The sequence below is a fragment of the Excalfactoria chinensis genome, chromosome 6 (genome assembly GCF_039878825.1).
Source record: "Excalfactoria chinensis isolate bCotChi1 chromosome 6, bCotChi1.hap2, whole genome shotgun sequence".
Taxonomy (NCBI): domain Eukaryota; kingdom Metazoa; phylum Chordata; class Aves; order Galliformes; family Phasianidae; genus Excalfactoria; species Excalfactoria chinensis.
The window spans coordinates 5,789,006-5,807,502 of record NC_092830.1 but is presented as its reverse complement, the minus strand read 5'-3'; the positions used below and the strand labels follow the sequence as shown (position 1 = coordinate 5,807,502).

The 18,497-nt window shown below is 37.4% G+C and overlaps 1 protein-coding gene across 6 annotated transcripts in view; it reads left to right on the top strand.

Annotated features, from left to right (window-relative positions):
• Positions 1–18,497, top strand: part of LDB3 (LIM domain binding 3) — a 112,761-nt gene that overhangs the window by 54,959 nt on the left and 39,305 nt on the right. For 4 of the 6 annotated variants that reach the window (XM_072340164.1, XM_072340163.1, XM_072340161.1 and 1 more), the window contains exons 6-7: positions 11,652–11,821; positions 12,799–12,835. In XM_072340164.1, the coding sequence (XP_072196265.1) occupies positions 11,652–11,821; positions 12,799–12,835 (207 nt within the window). Of the gene's footprint in view, positions 1–2,907; positions 2,931–5,680; positions 5,885–11,651; positions 11,822–12,798; positions 12,836–16,554; positions 17,514–18,497 lie in introns of those variants that run through there. The other 2 variants (XM_072340165.1, XM_072340162.1) reach the window with 2 other exon arrangements.

The following is an 18,497-nucleotide window of genomic DNA, read 5'->3' as shown; positions in this document are numbered from 1 at the left end:
TCCTATTTTTATTATGTTGGCCCACAAGATCAGAGGTGGATATTGGTTGTATGGTGATAGAGGTTGAGCCTTCCCACCACTACTCCATTCGATTTTTTTCCTGTGTAACAGATGGCAGCAGCAGGGCAGTCTGACAGGATGGCATTTGATGTGGAAGTGTGCATGAACTTGAATGATGAACAAGATGGTGTATGCAAAATCATTCAATTGTTCTGTTCTGAAAACAAACTCACATTAAAGCAGCCTTTATCCCATCTTCTCAGGTAATCCCCCTGAGGTTTAGAGCGTTCTGAATCTGTTTACATGCAAATAAACTTAGGAATGCATTAAATCTTCCTTTCCCACTCCCACTGCAGTGTTACCCGTGAAGTGAGAGGTGTCATTCTAACCTCCCTTCAGAAAGTGAGGTGAAATATGTAACTATCTTGGGACTTGCTGTTATCCATGTTTCTCTCCATTGTGTTATGTGAAAGAGCGCACAAGGAAGGCTCCCTGATCCCTGCAAAATCCTCTCTGGGCTTTGTTGCTTTGGATGGGATATGGTATAGAGGTCATGAAATTCTGGAGCTTTGAAACTGTGCATTCATGACCATGCACTTATCAGTGGAGTAAAAGTCATAAGGAAATGCAGGTTTGGGTGTAAATCTGAAGATGTATTTTGTTGTGATCTGTTGAGATGCAAATTCAAATTGCTGTTTTCATCAAATAATTTAAACTTAGTTGTATGAATTGCTGTCAGAGGTTTCACCATCCTGTCAGTAAGCTAAAAGGTAACTTAGAGTTTGTTTCCTTGACTTTGCCACAATATTAGAGCATCTGTTGCTCTGATGCACTTGTACATTAAGATTTGAAGGTCCTGAGCCAGGTTAAGAGACACAGAGGTGGTTTGTTAAAAGTGCAGAACTTTATGTCCCCAAGGGGGAACATTAATAAATGTAAAGAATCAATCATAGCTTCTGACATGTGGCTCTTTTTCCATTCCAGTGCAAGTCATTTTTCATGTTGTGGGTCAAGGGCAGTAAATACCTGTCCCTGCACCTACTTGTCAGTTAGCTTGGGCTACTTGCTTCTTACTGCATGACCCCTATAAGCAGCAAGTTGGGTCTTTCATGTGTCTGTAGTTCGAACTGTGTTAAACTATTGTGTGGCTCTGAACTAGAGAGGATCCTTTCATAACATATGGAATGTTAAGAGAAACAAAGCTTTACTCTTTGAAGAAAATTGATAACATCTTCACACCTTAAAAAATAGTCTTTGAGACATGGCTGTTGAGCTGTTCTTGGTATACACATGTAGTGTTTTTTTTTATCTTTGCACATATATTTGTTTTTATAAGATACCCTTTTGTTAAAGGCTATGGTAAGGACCCTGTAGTTCTGTCGTACGTGTAAAGCAGAGGCTTGGATTAGTGGATTAAAGCATCCCTCAGAATCCACTTCAGAAAATGATACTGTTAGACCGTATTTCATTGTAAGTGAGTGCCCAGCTGTCGTCCTGTAGGTACCTAAAATGGATATAGGATCAGTGATATGCTTACAGGCTACAGCTTGTTCCTAATATAGCTCTGCTGGTTCCTGTAACTTTATATAACTAGATTGTTATATTTGGCTTTATGTAGGGTTTATAAAATTAGAAGAATATTCCTGAATCTGAGAGGCTGGAGAACAGTAACTGCAGAAGGTGATCTGTGATTGCCTTTCCATGGAAAAGCAGAAGTACAAATCCTTTACTGCATCTCTGACTTGCAAGAGCATCTTTCAATCATGAAAAATGCAACAGGGTGAAGCAATTGCGAAATGCCTGTTTTATGTTTTACAAAAGGAAAAGTGCAGTGTGTCAAGGGTTCCCTAAGAGAAGAAGCAAAGCATTCTGGTTTGAATGCCTAACATTGCTGTCCAGTGTTTTGTGTCAGTCCCACATCTACTCCAGATCCAGCATTACAGCAACAAGGTGGATGGTGTAGTGCCTGGTACTGTTAACTGCAGCTAAATAAGAATAGCTGATCATTAACTGATCCCCAACTCTTCGTTATTCCTTCGCTCAAATAACAATGACTTTCTCTTCATCTGTGAAAACGATATAAGCTTTAAAGAAACTAAGAGAAAATAAACGTGCAGCCTGTGAAAGCTATCCTTGAAACCAACTGAAGTTATTAGCAAGTAATGTCATGGGATATGACAGTCTGAGCATGCTCTCTTCATTGCTCCCTGCTTTGACCACATAAGACTTACATTTTCAGTTTGGTATTGTGTTTCTTTTGGAATTACCATTCAAGTCACAGTCTCTTGTTGTTTATGCAGTGAAGCAGAATTCATCATGACTACTTGTTTTTTTTCAGACTGTGTACATAGAATACGAATTTCATATAAATTTCAGCCAGTAGGTAGTTAAATAAGAAGGCATGTACCTCAGTTTTAGATTTAAAACATTCATTGAATTTTCTCCAGCAAGTAAAAGACAAAAGCCAATCTTGCAATGCTGATTTTTGAGGGTAACCTGAGGAGAACCAATTTCATCCCTGAATATTTAGTATCTAAGGGAAGAACATAATCTCTACAGCTCATTTGCTATTTTTAGTTGAGAATATACTCTGCAAATACTTTTTTTCCTGCGCTACACTTAGATAATAGCACATTCAGGCACGTACAGTAATAACATCATGTTCAAGGGTCAGGCAAAATGCCATAGTACCCTACTAAATCCATCTAGATAAACTATAATCCCTGCTTTTTTTTTTCCTTTCTTAATCATGTTGGGGTTTTCAGGCGTGCATTTGTTTTCACTCTTATTCGCAGATGGCCGTAAAGCTTTAGTAAGCTGTAACTACCTTTTCCTTTTGCACTGTAGAAACTACTGATAATTTTCCATTTGGTTATGATGTTGTTTGTTCTCTTTCTCTTCTTTTAGGTTATAACCAACACCACTTCCAAGTTAGTAGTATTCATGTACTGCTAAGTATTTGTGTTATGCTGTATGTGTGAAGATTTGCTTTCCGGGGTAGCATGGTCCCTGATGTTTCTGCTGTGTCTTGCTTATGAGCTTTTGTTTTCTTTTTGAATCTTATTGGTTTGGCAAGCATCAAATGCTGCTGTTGTTATCCAGAAGTGCTCTGTTCTAAGCACACAATGTATTTTTTTCTTGGTGGTGTTTTAATACTGCACGTGGACTTAGCATCTGTGCTTAGCTAGTTCATGTGGATACTTTCAGATTTGTTCATTTCTACAGTCAGGATTGGATTCTTTCTAACTTTTTATGTAGATGCTGTGCCCTTGGGATTTATTGGCGCCTTCTTAGGGGCATTATTAGTGATGTATTTTTTTGTCTAAGCATTAACTTAATTTCTTAAGTAGAACTCCATTAGAACTCTAATTTAGGTTGCTAATAGATATTGACACTGGAGAGATCTAAAAAGTAATTGACTCTAGTAAAAACAAAATATTCCCCAAATAAGGATTTATGTTTGATTTGGAGCTGTGATTGATTTCCTCTATTTGTGAAGTTTACAAATTCCTCAGCTCTGATCTTGAGTTTTCTAAGATGAGGGCAGAGTATTCTTTTTTTAAAGTCCTTTTATATCTCTGAGCTGAATGTTGTCAATAAATTACTGAAAAGACTGGGCGAAATTCAGCTTAAAATAAATACCTGTTTTAGTTATATGTCAAATTTAAACTGATAAGAGAAGGTTAGAAGTAGTAGAATACATACAATTGAAATAATAATTAATACTTAATTTTCACAGGACTGGCGTTTTCTGTTGATTTCAGTGAAATGTTAGAGTAATGTCATGCAATCGATGCAGGTCCTCTGGGTGAATAAAGCTCTTGACATCTTACACTGATAATTGTTCTGACTGTACTGGAAAGCAGAAGTCACATTACAGGGGTGTGTTGCTGTCTGTCTTTGGCATTTATTTTTACGTATCATCTTTAAGTATCTTCTTTAAAAGTGGTAATTTCAATCTCCGTCCTTTGCTTCACAGTCTCTGCGGATCTTGGCTTTAGAATCTCTTAAGTTAGCCTTGTAGTTGGGGAGATAAGGACAGTAAATTCAAGTTCTTGCGGGCTAATGTATTTGTAGTAATTAGGTGATCACTGAGAATATTACTGAGAAGTGAGATACTGTTGTTAGAGTAAGGCATGTGCATGCTGTGAAGTTGTGTATAACATGCTGGACATTTCTGCACATCACCTTTGGACAGATGATGTCAGCAGGATAATAACGATGGAGAACAGTTGATGAAGAGGCCTTTTAGATGTGAAATTGTTTTTTTAATTAAAAAAAGATCATGTTTCACTTTTCCCAGAATGCAAAGTCCAGCTTTCCATTTTCTTCCCTTTTAATGCTGATGTATGTCATTAAAGGCTATGGCTGTAGTACAGCATGTGCTTGCTTACGTCTCTGTTCCTTGAGCATGTTGCTGTTTATGTTCTGTGCAGTATTTCTGAATGATGTGTAACTGACTCTCTCCTACTGCCCATCTGCAGTCAGGGCATCCCACCACAGAGAAGGTTTAAAGTATAGTGGAGTCTCCTGGCTGGATTCAGGGGTGGCACATCATCTTTGTTAATCACTGGAAGACTGTCTGATGGTTGCCATCTTCATTTTCTTTTTTCTTCAATGCAGTGTTGGCAGTACAGATTTAGTACTCAAACACACCCTGTTGCTAACTTAAGACTGACAAGAAGTTCATTGTTCCACTACTGAAGCAGATATAGTTCAGTCCCAGGGAAGAATTCAGCAAAAGACTTAATATAGTCAATATGATCTAATGGTATTATATTGGAAATGAACCTTGTTCCATTCAAACAGGATTACATTTATCAGAATTAGTGTGCTACTTTTGTTGCTGCTGTTGGGAGCAGGAGAGCTATATCCATTCTTAGTTCTCAGTTCAGAATGAAATCTTTGTGACGTACCTGCATTTCGCAAAGGATGGGGTTCTCAGTTTTGTTTAGTCCTGGCAAACTTACAGGAGCTACGCTGCTGACATCCTCCTGCTGTTGGCAGGGTAGGATAAGCAGACTGGATATTAATCTGACATCCCACTAGTTAAGGAAGAGCAATTACTTCAGTGACTATGAGCTTAGGTTTTGATTTTTCATTAGAACTCCAGACCACGCGTAATATAAACTGTGGGAATGTTAGCAGTTCTCAGCTAGGCAGTCCAAGGAACCTAGGTGCAATTTAGCCCAAGTCCAACATTAAGCCAACTCTTCCTTTTGCTACTGACATTTGTTCACCTCATGGTACTTTGCTAGTGCTTTGTATGACCTTTCATGGGGAATTTGCTCATGTATGTACATCCATGGGCATGTGTATGTATATGTGTGCCTGTATTTATGTGCATATATACAACTACATAAGCATGTAAAAGTAGAATTTTAATATATGTAAATATGAGAAATAAATAGGGATTTTTTTTTTTTTTATGAAGACAACTCTTTACCTGTTTTATCTTTCTGTTAGCCAACACAAAGATGTCACCCGTGAGCGCAGCCAGCTCTTAACTGTTACTTGTTATTGTGCAGACTCTTATTCTCTGAACAGAAGCTTTTGTGGTGAGATGCCATGAATACACACGTACATTCCTCTGTTAGTAGTTTTTTTTCTCACTTAACTATCACACCTTTCTTCTTTCTTCCCCTCCCTTCCTGTTGATCCTCACTCTTGCATAATTCAGTACGGATTTCACGGAGCGTTTCAACCCCAGTGTCCTGAAGGACTCTGCCCTATCTACACACAAACCCATTGAGGTGAAAGGCCTAGGAGGCAAGGCTACTATAATTCACGCCCAGTATAACACCCCAATCAGCATGTATTCCCAAGATGCCATCATGGATGCAATTGCAGGCCAGGCACAAGCCCAAGGTGGAGAATTTGCTGGGTAAGATTATTTCCTTGTGTGGAATGCTCTTTCTCTGCATGATATGTCTAATAGTCCCCATATGCATGACAAGAGCTCTTTATTGACTTTTTTCTTTTCTCCTGGAGTAATTTATCAGAGAAAAATACAAATCAACTCTAGATACTGCTTGAAAGTGCTTAATTTTTTTTGCTTTATTCTTTTGCAGTTAAAAGGGTGGGTAATTAGTGTCTTAGTTTGAGCTGGGATGGAACTAAGCAAATGCAACTTTGTTTGGTGTCTCAAATGCCACAGGAAAAGATTTAGCTCTCTGTATTAGAAGAGATATGGCCTGTCACTTATCTTAACTACTCTTTGTGGCAAACACTGAATGCCAGGTATTTACTTAGTATTGGCTGTGGTTTTGTCCTTGAGAATGGAAAATTGTATTGTACTATCTCTTTATCTAGTATATATACTGCATGTTGGCTTATTCATAATGTAAGCGCTTTAAATATATGCTTACACTCTCTTTACTGGCCATCTATTTTCTCAGTGAGAGAATTTTGTTTTTTCCACACCAATATTACTCTGTTGTGTTTGTAACTCTCCCTAATGATGCATCTTGAACAATACCTATTGTTAGCTGGAATGCAGCTCAGTCAGTCTCCAAATGTTTAAGTTACCCATTTAACTAAGTACAATGAAAGAAGTTCATTATATCAATGGTTTTAATAAGGGTATAGATTATAACAACACTCTCTACCAAATGGCGTAGCGTTACATAGTGCAAATAGTAATGCTTAAGAACTCCAATCCTAAGCCTAACATTCACCTGACTCCAAAGGAAACTTGTGCTTCTATTCTTATGTGCATTCAGTTGCAGGAAACTTTCTAAACCTACTGTGCTGTGTTACAGCCTGATTTGTTAATTATTTTCTTAAAGCTCCAAACACTTTAGTGACTAAACAAATTTCTCTGTGTTTTTTTTCTCAGTAATCCTGCTATGAACACAACTTTTTTAATCTAGCTAGAAAGATTTTTTTGCTGGTATTGCAGTAACTCTTCACGCTCCCAGTTGATCAGCTCTGAGATACGGGTTTGCTTAATGTGTATTTTATGAGAAGTCTGTCAAATAAAAGCAGACTAAATTATGTGCTGATTCATTTGGTCGTAATTCTCTGCCTATCAGGAGCTACTTTTCTTGGGGCTTCTAACTTTATGTTACAGATAAGCTCTGAAGCCATGAGGTGGCATGTAATGCAGTGTGCACACTATGACTGCAGGTCCAAAATGCTTCTGTTCTTTTTGATGCACAATAGCTGCAAATAATGTTTACTTCTGTTATCAGTGAAAGCAATACTAGGACAGGGATTTATCCTCCAGTTTACCCTTTTGAAATCAGTTGTCTTTTCTATCAGTAAGAGCAGTGTCAGGCCTATGCTGCTTAGAAAATAACTCACAAATACTGGATTGCCATGGAGAACTTGAAGGGTAGCTTACAAATCACTTGCACTGCAATTATTTGGACTTCAAACTAAAACATCAAGATAGCAATGTTCAAATGCTCTGACTTCCTATCTTTTTGTATTCCATGTTGCTTCGTTATAATTAATTTTGGTATACCAAGAATCAGGAGTTGGTTGCTATAAAAACATGTAGTCAGGTACTTCAAGTACATTCCAGTAAAACCACTTTTAGGTTCCCTATGCAGTTTCAGCCAAATTCACAATTCCTGTAAGCAGATGTAAATCCAACAGCTTTGTCAGGATTAAGATCTTACAGTTCCGGTAGCAGAATCAATTCTGTGACTGTATAAACTAAATCAAGTCTGATGTCTTTTTACAATAAGCCAGCTTGTATAATGTTCTGATCTGCAGGAGTGTTTTTTTTCTGCTTACATCTCAGAGCATTGGTTAATAGCCAGAATTAGTCTTATATCCTCTGTTACAGTATTTTGTTGTATGCTTACATAAAGGATATAACTATGTAGACCTTCTGAAGTTTCTACTTATTGTCTACCTACTTTGTTGCATTAAAACTGGGTCGTGATTCAGGAAGTGATTCACAGGGCAAACCATATTCTATAATGAACTGCAAGATAAAATTGCATTTGTACCTATTCAAAGAGATTTGTCTGTCTTAGCTTTTTTTAATGCCAATAACATCTGACCTGTATGGTAATGTGCAAAAAGAGAGAACCTTTTATTGAATCCTACTATAATATCTTGGGATATTGTATTAAGAAAACTCAAAAGCTCTAATCCATTTGGGCAGACTTTTTTTCCAGTAATGTCAATTTGAGGTAACGTTCTTAAGGACGCATGTTATTTCTGCACATATGTACCAGATGGAAGAATTAAATGAAGAAGAGGTATAAGAACTACTTATTAACATTGTTATGTATGTAGTTCAGCGATCTGTGTGAGTCAAACATCACATTTAGGTTTATGGAGGGCTCATAATTAGTGATGCTCTCTATTTTGTGCTTCCATGCTGAATGGCTCATATGTCCCAGATACTCATTTGCAATACAATTACAATTTAAAAGAAAAAGGCCTTCTGCAGTAAAGATGGAGTTGAAACTGTTCCAATGTATTGCATTAATCTAGTTCAATTTAGAGGAGCATATTTCACATCTAGGGTTGTTAATTCACCAAGCTCCATTTCCTGCCATAATCATCTGCCACAAAGGCATTAATACATCTTATTAATGCCACATATTGTTACTATGAAATTTGTGGTCTAGGCTCTAGAGGAAATGGCATATCCATACATGTACTTCTAAACTGTTTCTTTGCATCTTGTTTGTAATATAGATATAAAACATTATACCTAGAGCATTTAAAGAACAGAATTTGGGAATTTCTCACCTTTGGGAGAAGATTTTTTATTTTTTATTTTTTTTTTTTTTTTTCAGGGCTTGAACTGAAAATGAATTTTTAGGGTCTATTTTTCCCACAGCTCTGCTCCACCATGTAGTACTGAAACTTGTGCCCAGCTGAGTCCTTAAGCAAGTGAAAAGGCTGCCTATGCTGGGGGCATGAGAAATATAAATGTTTTCCTTAAAATAAGTAAATAAATAAATTGATGGTTTTGGGGGTATGATATAATCGCAAATCACAGATGCAGTGAGTCAGAATCTATAAGCATATATAAGCATGTGTCATGTTTCTGAACCCCTTGCAGTCTTGGTTGAAGAACACATCCATTCTATCATTAGTTGAAGACTGACTAACAGAGCTTATGTAATGCAGTGCTGAAGCAGAGATGTGTGTCACCTGGAAAGTACTGACATTGGAGGTATTGCCTGGTAGTATTTTTTTCATGCTGTATGTTGTACCGGAGCTGCTGTGAAAGTGATATCTCCTATTTTATTAAGTTGGTCCCTGATGTCAGAGGTGGATGTTGGTGGCATGGCAGTAGAGGTTGAACCTTCCCACCAGTATTCCATTACAGTTTGTTGCTGTGTGACAGATGGCAGCAGAGGAACAGGCTGACAGATCAGAGTCTGACGTAGAAGTATGTAAGAAGAAGTGTGGAATTGAATTCCTCTGTGTGGAAAAATGGCATGCACTGACATTTGTTGATGGTTGGTGAACATTTATGGAGACCAAACACTGGATGTAACTGCAGTGAAGCATTGGGTGGTACATTTCAGCTGTGATGACAATGAAATGAAAGGCCAGCCATGTTCTAGATAGCCATTCAAAGCTGTCGCGTTATGAAATGAAGAGCGCCCTGAAAAGCCCATCCACGTGAATTTCTGAATTACAACCAGGGAGATTTGTACTGAATTGTATATTAGCTTCTTTGTATTGCAAATGATGGAGGCAACACTGGAGTTGGACAAAATCTGTACCAGATGGCTCCCACAGATGCTTACACTGGAACAAAAGGATATTGCATGTAAGTTTGTCAAGACCTACTGAACTAATACAAGGCTGAAGGTGACTCTTTATTGGATCGCATCATTACCAGTGATGAGACGGAGTCAACACTACAAGCTGAAGTCAAAATGGTAGTCCATGGAGTGGTGACATGAACTCCCCACTGAAGAAAAAGTTCATTACTTGACCTTCAGCCAGTAAAGTCATGTGTGCTGTTTCAGCATAGGAAAGGCAGCGTGATCTTTATGAATTTCCTGGGTCCCAGACAAACCATCAATTCTGGCTGTTACGTCCCAGCGCTAACTAAGCTGATGTCTCAGGCTGGAGGAGAAGACAACCTTTCTCTTGCAATGCAAAAATATTGAGGCCCATTCCAGTTTGAGGACTGTGGAAGAAACTGCCAATCTTGGCTGGACTGCCCTTCCTCACTCACTGTGTAGTTTGGGTTTGGCATCTTCTAGCTTTCACTTGCTCAATTTGGTGGAAAGTGGACTGTATGAGCCACATTTTTCTAGCAACTGTGCTATTACAGCAGCTGTGAAACAGGGGGTCAGCTCTGCAGGTGCAAGTTTTTCTGTGCATGATACGCATGCTCTTGTTCATTGCTGGCAAAAGTCCATACTTAATGGTTGTGACTCTGTTGAAGAACAGCATTTTGTAGCTAAGAATTTGCTCTCTCAAGTAACATTATTGTATTTGAATCTGTTGTAATTTCCATGATAATAAATAGGAGGCATTACTTTAGGATCTAACTTCATATGTAGGGTATCAGATACACTTTTGGCTTTTTCATCATTCCTCTTCTGCTTTCCAATCGCAAAACCAACTTCCCTGTTTATTTCCTTTGCAAAATGCAAGATTCTCAGAGAATAGGAGCCCGAGCCAATGAAGCAGCTTATACAGCAGGTGCCTGTTCCCAAAGCTTTCTAGCACTGAGTTATGGCCCCTGTCTTTTGAGTCTTTCCTCAATTTTTGTGAATATCCTGCTTGAGAATCTCTTATGGAGTAGTATATTAAAGCAGTTACAAATAATCACTTGCTTCAGTAATAGACCTTGTTTACAGAAGTCGTATAGTCAAGACTGTACACATTGTTCCCTCACAGTGTATTTCTAAAGTTATGTCACTACTCAAACTGTGCCATGTGAAAATTATATACACAGAAAAAATGTATTAACCTGACGTGTGCTACAGAGTTTTGTAGCTTGGGCTTTGGATGTGAAAAATTAGAATTTCCTGTTGGAAATCACTGTGCAACATGATCAGAGATATTGAAAAAGCCTGATGTACATCTGCTGCTTAAGTTTTTAGATAGAGAATATGGAAGTAAGTCTTGAATACAAGTCAAGTTAACTTTTTTTTTTTTGCTAAAAGTAGGCAATGAATCCAGAGTTACAGCAGCTGGAATTTTAATTCAGACTTTTGTCTAAGAATAATGACCTCTGGAAAGGAGAAAAAAAGAGGAAAAATAGAAGCCTATTACAGTATTTATATAATGCAATGCATTTTCTGTTTTTAAGTGCAACCTTAAAATACACTGGCCCCAAACTATAATGAAACAAAATGTAATGCAGTATTAACATGAAGCTGTTTTTATAAGAAATAATATTGGTCAGAATGTTTGGAGAAATGAGTCTCCTTTGTCATCATGGTCTCCTTTATATTGTCACAGAAGTTAATGGCTGAGGTATCATGAAAAAATATATCCAAGCATTTTCACAGTGCTTTAAATGTAAGGGTTTGAACAATTTCTCAGTTATTGTGAACAAAATCCTTCTTAATTCATCTGGTGTTGATCTATGTATTTGCTCTTCTGTTTTGAATTGTTGTTAGTTTGGAAGAAAAGCTGTAAGACCATAGAGAAATTAAGATAAAAGCTGTCACATGTTGTTTCACAACATTTTACTTTCTGAATTGCAGTACCCTTCCTATTAAGGATCCTCATGTAGACAGTGCATCTCCGGTGTATCAGGCTGTTCTCAAAACTCAGAACAAGCCTGAGGATGAAACTGAAGACTGGAGCCGCCGTTCTGCCAACCTGCAGTCTAAGTCTTTTCGCATCCTTGCCCAAATGACTGGAACGGAGTTTAGTAAGTCAAATAACAAAGCATCTTCCTCATCCTGGCTTTTGATTTGTCTCTTTATTTTCTTATCCCAGTATTGGTGACTAATACTTGGTTCGCATCCTTCTTGTAGTCATTGTCATTGAGGGCTAAGATAAGACAGAGAGAAGCCTTGAATGTAACTTCAGGTAATTAGGAAATCCCAGTGTTATGTCTCACCTTATGCTTTATGAAGCGAATTCTTTGATCTGCCAAGGGTCTCACAAAAAAAACCCCAAAACTATCAGACTGTACAGTAGAAGATTATCTGGGTCCCTATAGTCCTTACAAATCTGATTTATGCATAGTGATCTTTCACTTTCCAGTATTTTAGATGTACGTTCATTAGGGAAAGGATAAAGCATGTAAGTGTTTTGTAACAGACTTCTATAGAAAGGACTTCCTGAGGTAAAGAAAAACATCAGCAAAACAAAACAGGGTTAATTGTTTGTATTGTACCTATGGTTCTGATTCAGCCTTTAATCTACACATAGATCTGCTGTGAATGTCATGTGAGTTTGAACTTCCTTGGTTATTGCCTACAGAAATATTTTTCTGACCACCCGGTGCTAAACTCAGATCTTGTTTCTGATCTAGTTCAAGAACCTTTCCAAAGTCACAGAAATATTTAGTTTGCTCTCCTTGTATTAATTGACTGCTACCTTTGATGTGATTCCACAAAACAGCAAGCCCCCTCTGTAGGATCATTCCTTACAGCTATGAAATACTGCTAGTAAACAAATGAGGAAGTTACAGTAATAGCTGCTTTTCTACTGACCTTTTTCTGCCTAACTCTATAGAAACTGCTCCTCTTCTCAGTGTTATAAAAGCCACTGCTGCCAAGTCAGCATCAGTGTACCTTTAAGCAGGCTTTTGATGCTCTTCTGAAGAACTTGTAATTTTATCACAAAGCTGATTCTTTCTTTCTTCATTTCTGTTCTTATGGAAATGCTTTTTCCCTGCAGTGCAAGATCCAGATGAGGAAGCCCTGAGGAGATCAAGGTAAGCAGCTCCTTGTTAAAAACGTGGCTTTGTCCTTGGTGATAACAAAATAATGTTTTAAAACAGTATTAATAGAAGCATATACAATTGTTTTCTTGTCTTAATGTTCTCTAACATGGTTACTTAAAAGTAACTAAAATTAAAATGCTATTAGTGAGATTAATTTGAATGAAAAGGGTTAACAAATTGGCATGCGTTGAAGACAGTACAAAAAAGTGTGTTAAAATCTGGAAGCTTCCTGCCCATGCAGCCTTCATGTACTTTACTGGTGTGTGTGTATGCAGTGAGTTTCTAAGACCAAACCCTGTGAACTGCTTGATCGTGTAACTGTATGAAAATATATAATGTTGTGATAGCATTGAAACTTATGTGCAATTTATTTGGATGATCCTGACTGGCATCTGATTCATCTGAGATGATACACTAAAGGAGCTTTTTTCCTTCTGTATCCATAATCATTTGCTCATGTTTTGTTGGAATTGCAACCAAAACTTGTAAGATAAGGAAGCACAGGACTGCTTTTGCTGAGGTGAAATATATTTGTCTCCTCCTATGACCTACCAATAACGCTGATAAAATGAGTATGCACAGAAATAAGATGAGGAATTAAAGACCTGTGATTATCTTATACTGTCCTATACTGCCAGGGATCCAATTTATTTTAAATGATTGAGTATAATTGAAGTTGAATTGGAGCATCCTGCATGTAAGCCTAATTTTCTATTCCTGTACTTCAAGTTCCTTTTTCACATTAGCTACTCTGAGCCACTACCTGTGTTTGTGATTTCTTTGATACTCAATCCACTTGCTCTTTTTGTCACCGTCTTCTTTTTACCAGCATGTTTCTTCCATGAATACTTTTAGCTTTTGATCACAAAGTAACAAAGTTGAGCCAGTAAGAAAGATGGCTGTCATCTTCCCTATGAAAATACAACATGTAGACTTTAAGTTTGACTGCCACAAGCCTTCCATTGCAGTTCACCAATGTTGAAGGGTGGGTTCCTGAATATCAGGCTTGGCATTATATCCCCATTGGATCCATTTCTCCCATCAAATGTGCAAACCTAAAATTCTTAGGACATGTACCCTACATTACATGCTTTGATGCAAGGGCACGCATACAAATCCTTACGATGGAGGGATTTGGAATGTTGTAGTGAACATAACAGCTCCCCTATACACACATCTGACAGTAATATATTTTATTAAAGAAGTAATCTTTCTGGATGTAGTCTGTGGCTTTGTTAAATACTAGATAGTGGAAGTTTAATGTGGTATTAGGTTGCAAATGTTAGTGCATCAACGTGCATAGTGTAAATCACATTTCCCACTGTAACTTAAAGTACGTGACTGTATTTGCTGTGCATTGCACGTTTTCTGCAGTTTTAATATATTAATGCTATTATTATTTTTACCACAAGGACAGTAATGATACTGAGAATATTTAAGCACTTATGGATTACCAAAACAAGTTTAAGGATATTCATTGGTAGTAGAGGCAGAAGGGACTATCGTAGTGGATAGTCAGTAGTACAGTGTGTGCAGGAGTACATCATGTACTCTGGTGCAAGAAGTGAAATGGGGTGTCCTTCATGGCAAACTGATAGCACTTGTCTCATCTTGATGCCCTGGTGCCTGCTTCATATATTTATACGTACTCCACCCACAGATTTGGTAGCACTGGCACTGGTTATGCTTGTGTCCATCATATGTTTTCTTGGGTTGATTGGACCTCTCTCTGTTTCATCTTTTGGTTTTGTAAAGGGTGGAAGAAGCTATTTCAGATGCACAGAATCAATACTTGAGCTTCACTCTGCCATCACAATAATGGAGTGCTGACTTCCCATTAGTGTCTTTTGTATACACTATACAGCCTCTACAACCAGCTTTTGCCCCATGCCCATAGTTAGGGGATCAGCTGGAGGGCTTTCTGGGCTTTCAAACATGAAAGACTATCACAGAACTATGGAGCACGAAGCTTGACAGGTTAAATGTTGTGCTAATCTTGTTTTCCATAAGGATAATAATAATAAATGTTTCAAAATGTGAACTGCCAGGATGGATGACTCTGGTCCTAGAGCATGCTGTGAGCAATACTCACTCTGGTGCTTTCCATTGTCTCTTTGTGTCAGTTATTGTAGTCAGCAAGAACTGCGTGAGATGGCAGTGAGATTTCCTCCAAACACTTGAGAATAAAAACAAGTGGCTCACTCCTGTCGGGTCCATTTTACATAACAATAGTCCCGTTTGGATTGTTGCTTCTAACTTCTTAACACGTGCTCTGAGTGGTGTCTGTAAGACTCAGGAATCTTTAGGTGGCAGAATATTTTTTGGTTAATATCATTGATTACAGAGCATGGCTTCCTTTTGCTCGTGTTACTGCTACTTTAAAGGCACACATTCAACTGTAACTTGCTGTGAAAATATTTATTTGCTGTTGTGATGATTGTTACAGAACAGTTTCCATAAAGATGCTATCTGTTTCAAGTTCAGCTAATGCCATTTCCTTGAATGGAGGGGTATATTTTTAAAGCAGTGAGGCTATTCTTGAAGTTCATTTAAGTGTAGCTATTATGCTCCAGGGTAACTGGAATAAATGCCACCATGAGCTCTTGGTGTTTCAGCAAGAAATACTTTTATATTTTTAAGTAATTAAAAGGTAGTTTAGGAATCATAAAGACTCCCTTAGATTTAGAAAGAAAATTTTGACATACCAGTGAATTTGTTGATATTTACAATGTTCAGTGTCTTGTGCTAATATTCACCCTGAGCAGTAAAAACAGTCTGGTCTGTTCCTTTCTTATTCACTGGTTTTACTCTCAAGTTCTGCTACAATAAACAGTTATCTCACACTTTGAGTTGAAATAATAACAATAGGGGTAAAATAGTTTGTTTGCAATTGATCAAATGAATTTGTAAATAACACAATTCTCCTTGGCTATGCTCTCATCTCACATCTTCCTCCTTTTTCTTTTTGTTCACAAAATCTTAATTATTAAGATTTCTAGATTTAAAATCCAGACAAGAATAAGCTCTGAATGGTGCTGAACATTGCTTACAACTTGCTCAAGAGTCAAAGCTTGAGCAGGAGGCTCAGTCAACAGCAGTCGAAGCTGTTTGCAGGAGGAGGTCAATTATTGCACTTTTGAAAATCCCAAGTTATTCTGTTCTTTAACACAAATGATCAGAAATACCTATAAACACTTCTGTTGAGAAACCTATTGAAGCTGCTGCCAAATGCTGTGTCTGATGGCCTTATAGGACAGCATGAGAAATAGATATAAATATGCTGGCCTATGTATTAATTATGAAATGGAAAATATTTGCAGTACCTTTGCTCCTGTACTAAATTAACTTAAACTGACTGCTTGGGTTGGGGAGGGGAGAGCCAAGAGAATCTCCTGGCAGGAAAACAATGGGGTTGCGCTACATTTCTAGCAAAAGCAGACCTGTAATACCAAGAATTTACATCAAATGAGTCCTCGGAAATGAACAAATGCAAAAAATATCCATTTACAGTCTAAAAAGGATCATCCAGCTTTCATTGCACTGATTCAAAAGTTGGGGAAACGAATCCAAATAAATTGCTATTGCCCTAATTATATTAAGGCAGGGGAGTGGTAGCCATGTTCCCTAATCCCTTTCTTTCTCCCTCCTTTCTTTCTTCTCTTTGTCTCTCTCTCTGTCTCTGTCTTTCTCTCTCTTTCTTCATGCCACAGGGAAAGGTTTGAAACGGAACGTAACAGCCCACGCTTTGCCAAATTGCGCAACTGGCATCACGGCCTGTCGGCGCAAATCCTTAATGTTAAAAGCTAAACGCCCACATTCAGTGGGCAAATATGCGAGAGAGAGTTACAGTAAAGAAATAACTGCTATCCTGAGTTAGAGCCTAAGAGTGCAACACACGTACAGGAAAGATGATTGCTAGGTTGTTTTTTTTTTCTGAGTGCCTGTCTTTGGTAGATTTCTGTTGTTAGCCTGGAATCCACTCACTGTCACCAAGAGCAAAAATAATCATATAGCCTTGTTCACGTTCTTTGGTACAAAGTAGATTAGCTTTTGTCCTTTACGATATCAAATGCAACTTCAATATGCAGATAGAAGGCAAACATCGTTGTTTTACTTTATTGACTTAACTTACAGGAGAAAACGAAAGTTATTCGCAGTATTTCTTTAGGAGAAAGACTTAGGTTTTATTGACTTTTGTTGTAAAGATGATTAAATACGAGAACATAGGATGAAAAGGAAAGCTGAATGAGCTTGGCCTAGTGATTGCTAAATGTACAACCTGCTTAGTTCACACAGTCAAATGAAGCTGTTTGAAACTATACTTTAGCACTATCATTTTTTCTTCAGTATATTATGCTAGTAACACTTATTTGCTAAGACTATTTGCTGTAGTATTTGAAATCTACATTTGTCATTAGATGAAATGACAAATGATGATGAAACGAAAGATAGAATGTGGCAGTTCAGGACTATGAGGAAATGACTTTTTGCTAGAGGTGTTTAGGGGTAAGATGGTTATATATAGTACTGTGGTGCACTGAAGTTTTTAAAAGCATCTTTGAAGTTCAAAGGAACACGTTGCCCATTCTGTATTGCTCTTGCTTTGACCCACGTTATTTTTTTCTGTATATAGCAGCATGCTTTATCTCAAATAAAAGGATTTAAAACTAAAATAACGATGTGCCTGTTTTACACAGTACTTCATTCCTTTTTAAGACAATAACTGCTTCAACTGATTATTGAAGGAAGGTGCACTTTTCTTTCCACAGTAGAAAAATTGGTCAAAAAGCTTTTCCCTATTACCTGTGCTTCTTACTGACCTTTAAACTATCTGAATTCGAATCAACCTGACAAAATAATTGAAAACTTTCCTACTTGTGTAAGAGAACATGGCATAATTAATAAATGCTAGATGACAAGATACTGGTAATACATTAGATATTTCCTTTTGAGTAATATACCTTTCCTGGCATATTTATGTATAAAGGTCCTTGAGACATGCCTGGCGAAATGGGATCTTTCTATTTGAGCAGTACAACAGTGCTTCAGCTTTAAACTGCCCATCAAACTAAGGTTCAGCTATCCAAAAGGCTCACATGTGCTTCTGTTTTTTGTTTAAAGTACACCAAGAGAAGTATGACTTCCATTTCTAATTTATGCTCTGATCATTAAATGATAGAGAAAAAAAAAAAATGGATTTGAATTAAACTACATTAATGGTTTCCATAGAAACAGTTGATATTATCCCTTAGCGATCTGCTTTCGTAGACCTGTGTGCTGACTGAAACTGAAGTTGCTGGTGATGAAGCAACAAAAGGTTAATTCTGTTGCAGATCTGCTTACAGCCCAAATAACAAATGCTTTTTTTTTTTCTTTTTTATTTTATTAACTTCTTTTAACTGCAGATTGGGTTATTTTACCTGGTAGCAGTAATTCTGACCAAAGAGATTAACAAGTGAATTTGAAACACAGTTTTTGCAGCAGTTTATATTGGAGAGAACAAAACATGTCAAAACTCTCATTTTGTGGGCAGGAAAAGCTGCTGTTCTTGAAGGATTTTGCATAAATCAACCAAATATGATTGTTTAAAGAATTAAAAAAACAATCTCATATTTGGGATAGACAGTAAAGTTTTATTTAAGAGTACGAGGAC